Source organism: Lissotriton helveticus, chromosome 5_1 (genome assembly GCF_964261635.1).
Source record: "Lissotriton helveticus chromosome 5_1, aLisHel1.1, whole genome shotgun sequence".
Lineage (NCBI taxonomy): Eukaryota > Metazoa > Chordata > Amphibia > Caudata > Salamandridae > Lissotriton > Lissotriton helveticus.
Window position 1 is genome coordinate 297,313,650 of NC_136065.1, and position 12,785 is coordinate 297,326,434.

At 44.3% G+C, this 12,785-nt stretch overlaps 1 protein-coding gene across 1 annotated transcript in view; it reads right to left on the reverse strand.

Moving 5' to 3' along the window:
- Positions 1 to 10,948, reverse strand: part of PGD (phosphogluconate dehydrogenase) — a 52,320-nt gene extending 41,372 nt beyond the window's left edge. The window contains exons 1-3 of the mRNA XM_078642260.1: positions 10,802 to 10,948; positions 7,879 to 7,954; positions 1,407 to 1,586 (exon numbers count right to left, since the gene is read on the reverse strand). Coding sequence (XP_078498386.1) covers positions 1,407 to 1,586; positions 7,879 to 7,954; positions 10,802 to 10,809 — 264 coding nt within the window. The 5' untranslated portion in view covers positions 10,810 to 10,948. The remainder of the gene's footprint in view (positions 1 to 1,406; positions 1,587 to 7,878; positions 7,955 to 10,801) is intronic.
- Between the last annotated feature and the right edge of the window lie 1,837 nt (positions 10,949 to 12,785).

Here is a 12,785-nt window from a genome sequence, read left to right on the forward strand (position 1 = left end):
ATAGAACTTGAGACTGCTGAACATAAACATCGTGGTTTGAATTCCAGCTTTCCAACTTGGTCAATTTGCATAATTGTCAGCATTCACTTTATGTCCCTGTGCCCGAGACGATTTTCCAACGTGTGCAGGAAAAATATTAATTTATATTAAGGCTCCCGGCTCAGAGTGACCCAAAGTGTGTCCCTCTTGCTCACAATGACCTTCACACCTCCCAGAAGTATAGTCGATGCCTTTGGTTAAAATGCACCAGGCTATGGTGAAGCGCAAGTTTGTAGCTACTAGACATACATCTGAATTCACTTCCAGTAGTCCAGCCGGATACTAGGACATCTTCTAAATATGCTACCTACTCTGCTCTGGTGGGAGTAGAAACTTCCTCCCCCTCCCAGGAACTCATGACATTGGATGATGGGACAAAAGCGATAAACACATCCAAGTGAAGATCACATGGATTGAAAGTGAGAGTAGGAAAGGGGGAGAGAGAAAATGGAAGAGCAGGAGAGAGAAAAGAAAAAGGAGAAAATGGAAGAAGAAAGAACCCATATAAATGAAGAAACAAAAGGAAGGAGTGAGGAAATACCGAAAATCAGAGGAGGAGAATTAAAGGTTAAAGTGATGGGGGGGGGAGGGGGGAGAGAGAGAGAGAGAGAGAGAAGGAATTTGAATAAGGACATTGTTTGAGAAGACAAGATTAGCTTTAAGTACAGAAAATAAAAGAATCAAAAGAGAGGAGGAGAAGGTTGGAAGCCGGAGAGGGAAAAAGAGGAAGCTACATTGAGAGCCAAAGTTAGGCATTATAAGACGAAGGACAGAGAAGGGGGAAGAAAGAGGTAGTGAGAACCAAAATGATCAGAAAATGGAATAAAGGCACAGGTTAGTTTCCAGAGTGTTCAAGGGTCTGTAGGAGGGGAGCATTTCTTTGTGGCGCTGGGCACAAGAGCTACAATATCCCAGAGGCCCTGTCCTGGTGCTTGTGTACCAGAATATTTAGTTTTGGGGTTTTTAGCTAGTGGTATAAATAGTATACGTCCTTTCACACTGTTACTATCATGTCTCTGCTTGACTCACATGTGCACAAGCCAATCCACAGACAGTCCGGAGAAAGCTTAGTACGGGAAACTATTTGAAATCATTTGATAGTCTGATGAAAAAGCTGCATGACACTGCTGCACCTCTTAGGCACCAAAACAGAAACTTGATAAAGCCATGAAAGTGTAGAGGTTTAAATTGCATACAATAGGGTGTGGGTATTTAGGAACACCAAGAAGTGGACTAAATTGATGCCATGCATTATTTTTGAAAATACAGTGGTACTCACGAGAGAAACAATTTTATCATAGCGTTTGGACCACATTGTGTCCAGGTACACGAATACACATAGCCTCTGACAACCCCTTCATCCTCACCAGACTGTTGATGAAGTCGTCGACGGCCTGGCCCGCTTTCACGAGCATCATGACTCGCCGGGGTTTCTTCAGCTTACACACCATCTCCTCCAGGGAGTGAGCGCCGATGACTTTAGTGCCTTTCGCCTCATTGGCCAAGAAGCTATCCACCTTGGAGACTGTCCTGTTATAAGCACAGACCTAGAAAGAAGGGAAAGGGCAGGGTCAGAGTGAGTGATATAGGCAGACAGTGTGCACTGCATACAGACTGTTCCAGTTTCTAAATGGTACTTTTACTATACATAGCCATTGGGATGTTGTACAAAAAACAACATGTATGGTGTACAGGAGGGCCCTTAGGGAGTGGGAACAAAAATAGAGTATAACCTTCAAGAATTGCCATAAAGAGAGGGGGCTACCGGGGAGTCTTTACTAAGGAAGTGAATGTTAAGGAATGGGTAGGAGTGATGCTGCGTATGTGGTTCTCTTACTCCGACTGGCCCTGGGACACAATATGACGGAGTTCAGAAATCAGTTTGTCCCAAAGCTCAAAGAGTTTGAGGGCTAGAGAGAACTGACAAACATAGGTGTCCATGGATATTGTATAGGGGGGGGGGATAAATTAGGTCAGTGAGCAGCAAAATAATGCAAGAAGTGGCTGCTCTTCTCCTAGAATGCATCCTTAAAACTAAAGAATGCAAGTGTAGTCTAAGTGCTTGATTTCTTGTCTGGAGGTTTAGTGGGGCACTTTTTGTTATGTCATGCCAGGATTCCGGAACCTATTCCTCCACGGTTGTTTAAGGGAACGCGTGGCAATCTGCAGCTCCTGTCATTCATGCAGAATCCCTGTTGTCCATAACACACAAGCAAGCCTCCAGCACAGAGAGGTCTCTGCTGTCCATGCAAACAAGGTCCTACAGCACTTACTCCCACACAGAGGCAACACCATCTGCTCACTCCTCTAAAAAGGTTTCCTGGCCACAGCACCTATCTACGTACCAACAATGATCATCATCAACTACACCACCCACAACGTTGAAATGAAGGCAAAAGAATCTTGATACACGCCAATAAGCGTCATGCACATAGATTCTATGTACCATATGCACCTTTTCTTGTAACCTGGAAGCAAGTGGTTGAATTTAGTTTACAGACACGGCCTAAACAAGTCAATCACTCATATCTATAAACTGCATAGTGACAAATCCTTCACAGATCTTCTGGCGTGGGTCGACACACAAAGGCTCCGACAACCTCTTCAATATTAAATGCGTGCTATATAATATAAAATAGGAGCTAGCCACTCACTTTAGACGTCTTAACTTCAAATGATCACATTCTTCTCGTTTCCAGTGTAGTGCTAGGCAATTACTCAATGTGTGTAAACATGGCTGCCTATTGATTAGGAGCCAAATTAATCAATAATCTTTTATTTCAGCAGTATGTTGCAAGAAAAAAAAAAAAAAAAGAAGGAGGCCCCCTGTGGGAAAAGGGGAAGTATTGGCTTGCAATGTAAATGGCAAATCAGAAAGATAGTGGACAAGTGACTGGGATAAATAGGAAAGATGACTGCTAAAATCATGCTACTGACGCTGCCATTGAATATTTTTTACGATAGGAAAGTGTATGAAATAGAGGTTTGGGAAATGTAGACTAATCTTGAGAAAAAAAAATAATCAGAGGCAACAAATTTGGTGTAGCTCCGTGCCACTCATGCTGCACGATTAAGGGGTGGCAGCAAAATGTCAACCCACCAGTGAATGAAGCCTGCTGCCCTAAAGCCCCTTTTTGTATGTACATTATGATTTTTTGGGGGGAAAACAATAGTCTGGTGAAACGATTATCACTGTCACAAGTTCATACCTAAAAAGAAGATCTGGCATAAGACATTAAAAAGCAGCTCCGAACAGTGTGATTTTAGGAGTTTAGATCTTTTCCAGCCTTAAATCAACAAAAGAGATGGCCTAGACTTTGCCAATACTATGTCAGGGCTAACGTGAATCTGGCTGAAATGTTATTGCACAAGGAAGGCAGGTTCAGGGCGGGACAAACGTCATTTATATGTTCAAAGGCCTAAAGGGTTCTGATGGAAAGATCGAAATTCTCTTAGACAAAGGAATAGACCGGACATCAGTTTGGAAACCAAGAATAGGTTAATATGCTTCCTCCACCTATAACAACTCCCAAGCTCTTCCAGTCCTGCTGGGCCGCAGCCTCTTAGTGATTCAGGACCAGGTCTGGAAGACATGGCACTGGCTGCGGGTTGTAGAGGCCGCTCAAGCTGTATGCTTGAAGACCAAGCATTACCTTGAACTGGGCACGTGGAAACAGGGAATGTGTTATTAGGCTGGTGGAATCAATCTTTTACTAGATATATAGAACAAGAAAACAAACTATAAGAGGTGTTTTTTGTGTATTCTGCTGCATGCCGCCAAGGTCACTTCAGAGAACGACACGGAGCCAATGACTTCCAGGAAGAAGGACCAAGGTAGTAAAGTGGTCTAAGTACCAGGAAGTTATAAGTTCTACTTTAAAAGACCTGCACCACGGTATCTTTCTCTGTACAACCAGGATGTAATTTCAAGACTGACTTCCAGTGAACGCTAGGAAACGGACTTTGAAGCGCAGTTAGTGAAATGTGGGCACTGAAGCCTGCAATTTGGAGGCCCAAAAAAAAAAAAAAAAAAAAAAATAAAAAACAGTTGAGATGTTTTTGGTAAAGAAAAAAGGTACCATAAATTGAGACTTTTTAAATTATGTTTATAAGCCAAGCTGAATATTTTAAACCTGGTCACATACTAAACTTTGTCACAAAAAAAGCCCAATGAATGGCTTCAATCAGTAAGTATGTAGCCACACCACCGAGATACTGTTCACACCCACACTCCGATTTAGCAACAATTGAGACTTGGGTAATACAGGTTCCAGGTTGAGAAAAACAAGCTTTGTCAAGGGAGGCCTTGGAGCTCTGCTCTTCCGCCTATTTTTATTTTGTGTTATTTTACAAAGTGTGCCTCTAATGAAACGTATTTACATGTTCAGCTTCCATTTCATTAAGTATATGAATTGGATGCAGATCATTTTCCATATCACTTTGGTAGAAGAAGTGGCTTCAAACAATCAAATGCTTTAGAACGTCCGGGCACCTGCTCAGAGAATTAGTGCTACATGTCCACAAAGTGACCTCAAAGCCCTGGAGCAGGACAGGGAGGAGACAGATAGTTAATTAGACCCACCAGTGCTGGGCTGAATCCTCCTATCGTGGAGGGGTAAGATTCAATAGCTCTCACACAGCAGAGCACCGCGTTAGAGGTCCACTCCGCCACGGGGCATTGGTCAGGTGAAAGACCTTTAGCTCAGCAATACTGGACTCTGGGTAGGAAATCTGTAAAGTTCCTAACAGTCTTTCTGGCAGTGAAGAATTCAAAACTGAAAGGCACTGCCATGTCTTATTTCTAAGGCAGGAAAGTCCAGCTGTCCATGTCTGAGGTTTGGCACCATGTGACGTGAGCTTCACAGGACAGTTTATGTTGATAATACAGGTCTACGTTAGCCCCAAAAGAGAGTTGACTGTTCAGGCACTGACCCATTACAAATTTGTATAAAGGTACAGAACAAAATTTGTACAACTATGATGAGTAAAGCTTTGGACCTCTTTTTTTTTTATTAAAAAAAAACACAATCTAATGGCTGCATTCTGAAAAATACACAAAGGCCTGAAACGACTGCTTGTGGGATGAAGTAACTGCAATGCAGACTCACAAAGAGATCCAGGCACAAAGGGGGGTATGTGGGGTGTAGCCTGGGCTCCCTTTGTGAAGCTGTACCCACTCAGCCTGACCCATCACACAAAGGTAGCTTTTTTTTAATTCCATTTGTTCCAGGTTGCAAAGATCAAATCTTTCTCCTTGGAAGGGGAAAGTTAACCTTTAACTGCCATGTAAAATTACCCAGAATTACATAGTAATGCAAGTGGTTATAGTGCGCTCATGCCATACACACAGCCAATAATGACACATATTAAACAAGTACATTGATGAAAGTTACTCGGGTAGAGCAGCCTTCAGTGAGAGGGAGCTGGAAGAGTGCAGCTAACGGAGCAGCACGCCTCCAGTGAGAATGCACTGTAAATACCACAGAAGTTGCTTCTACCGATGACAGATATGTGCTAATTACAATATGGAATTACTTTTCCACATCACCAATGCCGTAAAGCCACAGCAAAACGCCATTGTCCTTTATTGATCACAAGCCCGCTTCAAACACACACCTGAGGCTCTCAGTAACAGAACATTATAAAAATATATATAAAACAAAATAGCCATTAACAACAAATGTTGTAAGCAGCTGAGCAAACCTAACAAAAAGACAACATATAAGGGATAAAGTACCCCCTGATGTATATTATAAGGCTATTGTAAGTCGCCGAGGAGTTCAATAACCATATAGAGGAATGAGGACAAAGGCAGAGTTTCTTTATACGGTAATGGAACTCTGAGGTGACTTGCAATTTCCTTAACATCTATGCCAGAGGGTACTTTATCCCACATAATACATGGTCACACTATCCCCTCTCCCATAAACGACTCAAAACCTTGGTGCACAGCTCCATCAGATGAAGGAGTGAGCTTGTTTGCAAATATGAGAGATAAAGATAAAACCTTTAGTGCAAAATTAAGATCAAAGACCTGTTAGATATTAGTTGCAAACAGATATTAGAAACAATTCAATGTCAGTTAAAAAAAAAAAAAAAAAAATCTGCACTAGCGCAGAACATGAAGAAACATACAGAAAGATTAGAGTTTCTCTCCAAGGAGCACAACAATAAATCTTCTCTCTGCCTGTCATTCTAAGCTGTTAAAATAGAGCAGAAGAAAAACAACGTTCTGGTTTTGTTGCTATAAACCGCTGCTTCAATTATGCTCCATTGCCTGGCCTCCCATTAACCTCGGCTGCTGGCTCTGGCAGCAGGCATTGTGACAGTGGTGGCTGGCACAGATCAGGGGTGGGAGGGCAGAAAGAGGGGGTATAGAAGAAAAAAAAAAAAAAACCTTACCTCGTTGCACACCGTCTTTCCCGGAACAAAGCACCTAGGCTCCCCTGACCCAATCACAACGCTGCAATGCAGCATTGTGATTGGTCGGAGCACTGTGGTTTGGTGCTCAGACTGGGGGTCTGGGCATGTTCTCCACCCAGGCAGCCTGGGTGGAGAACATGTAAAGTGTGCATGACTGTTTGGCCGGCCATAGATGGCCAGCCAAACGTTCATGCGCACTAGACCACTCCGTCAGCAGAGCAGGCCCTCCTGCAAAGCTGCTGCAACAAGGAAAAACGAAAATGATAGAGTTATCATTTTATTTTTCAATTATTTATACTGCTGAAAAGCAGGGGTGACGCTCCTCCGCCTTAGCGAGAAGCTGCCACTGCATTGGGATGTCAGAACTTGACTGTAAAAACAAATAATAGTTGAGTTCTGATGTCTTGATCATCAGTGACTGGGTGCGTCATAAGTAGCCAATCACAGAAATTAGAGACTGCTGTTCATATAGGGAGTATTGAATCTCAAGTAGTATAAAATGGAGGTCATCAGAGGTTAAAGGAACCTTTTTCTTTGACTATGTGTGTTTGAACCAAAATCATGGGAGGTTCCATTTTCCACAGCTCAATTTAGCCATTATCCAATCACCAAAAACAGCCGAAAAGAACCAGAGAAACATCAAGTACGATGCTTGCGTTCTCACAGGGCCTGGAAGAAAGATATAGAGAGAAGAAGTGTTCTAAAGAGACTACATTCTAGAGAGGATAGAAAGGAGTATAAATGATATCCTAGCACATGCTTATATCGACACTAAAGTTGACCATGTTAGCAACCTTACACCTACGACAAAGTAATCAAGGCACTAAGAAGGATTACCAAGCCCCATAAAGTAACTCATATGCCTGGAGAAACGTCTTAAAGAAAAAACAGACAAATTATCCTTTTCTAGGATTGGCTCAGAAGGAAGCCCGAGTCAAGTCGCATGTCACAGGAGAAAGAAAAAAACTGATATTACAACACGTATTTGTATCAAGCTGTCTTAAAGTGGGTTTTGGATAACCATACCCTTTGAGGGAATATCTTTCAAGATTATTTTGAGACAATAGTGCAAGCAACAAAACAAGGTCTTGAAATTTCTCATTGGCTCTTTAAATCTAAAAATCAGTGGGATATCCTCCACGGAGCATGCAGTAAAAAATAAATTTAACAAAACAAAAAAACTAATTATTGTCCAGACGTCCAAAGTGCGCCAAGTGCAACTTCGGAAACGTATTTAATAGACTAATAAAAGTACATTTAGCATTTCAAATCTCTGCCCCTTCACAATCATTCTTGCAGCCCCACCGAACCAATCTGCTAACTCCAGCTCCCTTGATCTCTGATAACACCCCAACCACCAATCGTGAATCTTGCCCCCGCTACTGTCTATCACATTTCTACAATGTCTTCACTCACCACGAAGCCATGGTCATTCATGTTCAGTATCAGGTTCTGACCCATGACAGCCAGTCCGATGAGAGCGATGTCTGCTCTGTGGAAAGAAGAAAAGCAGGGTGAGAGGAAGAAGACATCGGAGCGGGGGTGGGTGGCTTGATAGCACAGAGAGATCCCATCATATCAGAAGTGACGAGGCCAGCAGAGACAGGGAAAAAACTGAATGAGGGAAAATAATCAAAGAGGAGTGCAGAACATCCATGAGATATCCCTCAGATACAGGAGAAGACATCAAAGGTTGTGAGGGAAACCAGTGAAGGGAGCTGGGTGGGAGACCGTGAGAAGGAATGGGCAGACATCCGAATGAGGGTAGAGAAACCATTAGGAGGGAACAAACCAAAAGGAGGAGGCAAACAGAAGGGGAGGATAAAACCAATGGCTATCGGGAGCGCGAAGCGAAACAAGACAAGAGACCATCAGAGTGGAAATATGCAACATAGTAATACAGCTGGAGGATTCCACCAAAGGAGAGGAGCTATCAGAGGAAGGTCTGAGTGGAGACCACAAGACAAATCCCATCAGAAGTGGAAGACACTTGGCAAAACTATTAAAATGACAATACCATCAAGGGAGATGGGGAGATGCACAGACCATCCAAAACGTAATATTAGTGGGGCGGTACATTATAGCAAAAGGCAGAGATACCTTCAGAAAAGCAACAGAAGTGGTGGGGCTGTCAGAGGTCCAAGAGAATAAAAGAGGGGAGGCCATCGGGAGTATCAAAGAACAGCAGATTATCAGGGATCGATCAACAAACAAATGGGACGAAGTGGTGGGATTAGGACACGAACATATGGGAGAAACAATAAGTAACACATACCACAATGGGCATAAAAGAGGGTGCATCAGACGGCGAGACATAGTCTGTTATCTTATGAAAGATTGTCATCTTATGAAAGATTGTCATCTTATGAAAGATTGTCATCTTATGAAAGATTGTCATCTTATGAAAGATTGTCATCTTATGAAAGATTGTCATCTTATGAAAGATTGTCTTCTATGGGATGGTTGTCACAACGAGATTTTTGCTTTTATAACGTACATAGAAAGGTAAGGAGACAAACATCGAAGTGGGGACCAGCAGTCCTAAATATCAAACAGGAGGATAAAAGATAAACATCAAAGAGAGAGCACCAACAGCAAATAGGGATGGAGGATTCCATAACATAACTGAATCTCAACAATAAAGGAGATGGGAAACAAACATCAAAGGGGCGGGGGTGTAGACCAGATAAAAAACGGAGAGTGAGGAGAACATAAAGGGGCGGGGGGGGGGGCAGCATCAAAGGGAGAGTGGGCAGACCGGCATCGAAGGGAGAGTGGGCAGACCGGCATTGAATGGAGAGACAGGCATTGAAATGGTGGTGTGGGATGAAACCAGCATCAAAAAGGGGCAGGTTGAAGCCAGTGTCAAACTGAGCAGACCTGCAACACAGGTAGGAGGGGGTAGGGAGAACAGCATCAAAGGGGGAAAGCAAAGCTAGAACTGGCTGGAGGGGGGTGAAGAGTACCATCAGAGTGGGGCAATCAGTGGCACAGCAGAGCTCTTCAGTACAAGATAGAACACCATCAGACAAGAAGAAACAGTCATTGGATGGTAATCAGTGAAACATGAGTGGTGGGGGGGGGGGGGGGGAGGATCACCAGGGGGGGTCGTTCTGGGAAACAATCACAGGAGAGGGAGACAATTGAGGAAGGAGAGAACCTTCAGGAGGGCATGAGTGGCGGAGAACCTAGCGGAAAGAACGGAGCCATCGCGGGTGGGAGGTCACAAAAAGAAGGGCACAATCGGATGAAGCCCATTAGAGTGAGGCAGTCAGCATGAGGCAGGCTTTGACCATTGAGGGTTTGACAGCTTTAGGGGCAAATCAAAGGCTGGAGACCAATGGCAGATGAAGCTAACACCTAGAAGAGCATGGGGGCGACCAAGAGAGGAGGGGAGGCCATGAGCGAAGGGGGGCATTGAGGAGCGACTCTCAAAGAAAGGTCAGGTGGCTATCAGTAATAGTTGAAACCACCAACTGAGAAGCAAGACCTCATTTGTGAGGGGTGCAAGTCTGAAAACATCGGGGGAGGAGGGAAGGCAAAAGGGGAAGATCCCATACAGACGAATATGAGCATGGGGGGGGGGGGAGTAACTGAGGGAGGGTGTAGGCTCTATGGGGAACATGAGGGTAATGCACTGTCACCAGGAGAGAGAAAAGTCTTGATAAAGGAGAGAGAAACTTCAACATGAGAGAAGCTATCAAAGGAGACAATGAAGTGAGAAGTCAATGACCAGGGTTAGTACAAGAGGCGAGAGAAACCCTTCAAGAGCAAGACCATAAATAAGAGTGGAAATACGAGTTCACGAAGAGTGTAGAGCCAGGTCAGAGCAGGATGGGCGTGCGTCAACACGGAGAGGGAAGGGAGCATCAAGCGAGAGGGATTACTGGACGGGGAGAGCACCTGATAAATGCTGGGATTGCCACTGGAAGCGTCCTGGTCGAGCCATACTAGTATATTACCAGATGGAAAAACACTGACCTGGTTGGAGGGGGCGGGGGGAGACCACTACAGGTAAGATACACTGAGAGGGAGACACGAGGCACGCAGGCGTCTCTAGTTTGCTACTATGATCACGAGGTTTCTTTGTATCGCTTCTACTTGAAAATGTAGACGAATGCTCGTTTAGTAGTATGCATTTGAATGGACAGCTCGAGTTGCCTAATTACTCCTTTGCCCTCATTACTGCACAGGGGTCACGGTCAGATGACAGACTAAACACCCGGGGGAGGAGACGAAGGTGTGCACATATCAGAAGGGAGAAGAACATGGTGGTGAGAGCAGGAGAGAGGGATCTCCGGGGTTGAACGGGGGCAGCTGAAAGGGTTCCTGCACTTACTGAGCCATGTTGTAGATAGGAGGTTGCTGTGATTGTGTTGTCCGGTGTTTCCTCTTCAGGCGCTCAGCTCCCTATCCTCTTCTTCCTAGCCAGGCAGGCTTGGCATTTAAGCTCCAGCACCCACCGCTGGGCGGCTACACCGTCTGTTCTCAGTCGGCGATTTGATTGGCCCGTGCGAGCCACCTGTCAAACTATGCAGCCCTGATTGGTCTGGGAGGAGGATGTGCGGAGTAATATTTCACAACTGAAGTTGGCCATTGGGCAACTTTGGGAGGGCGGAGTTTCGGTAATTCAGAGCACGAATGAGAAGCTGGTGTCGAACGCCGGTGAGGTCGATGGATGCCAGACGGCGGCGCCTGCTCCCTGCACCGGCCGTGGGACACAGCCAGACGCTCGGCCTCGTTGTCAGCTGCTTTAGTCTGAATGATAGATAGTCTCTTTCATAGACCTGAGAAGTTTCATTGAGTCACCATGACGCGTCATTTTCTTTAGAAAGTTATAGGGAAGTCATAAAAATAAAAACGCATTAAATAAAACTTCGTACGGCTAATCCCTAACATGCCCCGTGTTGAGTTATGTTACTAGGATGTGTAAATCGAGCTTTGGGCACAGGGTAAATCAGTGAAAAAAAGTGTCGTTGTAAAACAAATTACTCCAGTGGCGTAACAAGGTTGCTACTTTCATATCCTTCTGTGTGGCGCAAGTCCGCAATCGACGTGTAAGCACGCTCCACTGCGGAAGTGGGGCGGCTCTGCTCAGTCCTAGGCTTGGAGTAATGCAGTTTGGGTAAAACGGTTCCTGCATTTTCGCAATGCCATAGATTGTCACAACCCGTGACACTTGGCAGACCCAGTCTGGTACAGCTGCTGATCTAATAAAACGCTGGACACTGGGCTGTGGCCTGCATAGTCTCTCAACACACCAATGCCTGTCCCGCTCCTCCTCTTTGCACACCTGTAGTCCCTGCTCAGCAGCGGCTGGTTAACACCATGATTGATTCTGCACCGAACAAGCAGGCCTTGCCTCCACCCTCCCTTTAGCAGTGGAGGAAAACCTTTATAGCTATCATTTACTGAGAATTTATTTTCAGTTCTGTCAAGAACACGGAGGCGAGGTTTATGCATGCTTAGTTTACTGCAAAAACACAGCAGGCAAATAGATTACAGCAGTACTTTAAATGGGAAAAAATAAGTGCAGCTACTCATTAAAATGAGCTAGAGGTGTAGCGAGGCGGCGGGGCTAAGGCCAGACACGATGGTACTTAACTTTTATATTAGTTGCAGCACATACCAAAACACATGAGAAATGTGTTTATATAAATAAATCAGGTTAACTCATGACACAAAATGAAAGAGAAATGCGATAATATGTTAATATTTCCTTTTTTTGCAATAGTTGCACCTTCTTAATGTCATACTGTTTATTGCTGTTTGGCACAATACTATATATTTTTGAGCATGCGAGTAGGAAGAAACTGAGAATACCCCCACGTCGAACCAAAGCTCTTATGGCACCAAGCAAATGAAGCAACTCATCATGACCCTCCCCAGAAGATATGTGTCTTTTCCATCGATCTATCCATTCATTCTTTCATCCTACCATTTACCTGCTGATGTCCACCATTTAATCTTTACATTCTATCATCTAGTCAGTCTTTCATCAATCATTCCGTTTTTCACCATTCCGTCTATCCACCCTTCATATCCAAAACAATCCATCTCCAAACCTATCCATTCATCCTTTCGCTCATCCATCTCTTTATCCACCCTTTCCCTCATCCATCAATCCCTTTGCTCAACTATCCATCAACCCTTTCACTCCTTTATTCCATCAACCCTTTCACTCAATCCCTCCTTTCACTCGTCCATCATCCACCCTTTCATCCATCCTCCCTACCTTTCATTCATCCATCCAATCTTTCACTTATCCACCAATCATCCACTCTTTTATCCAATCATCCACCCTCTTTCACCCATGCATGCTT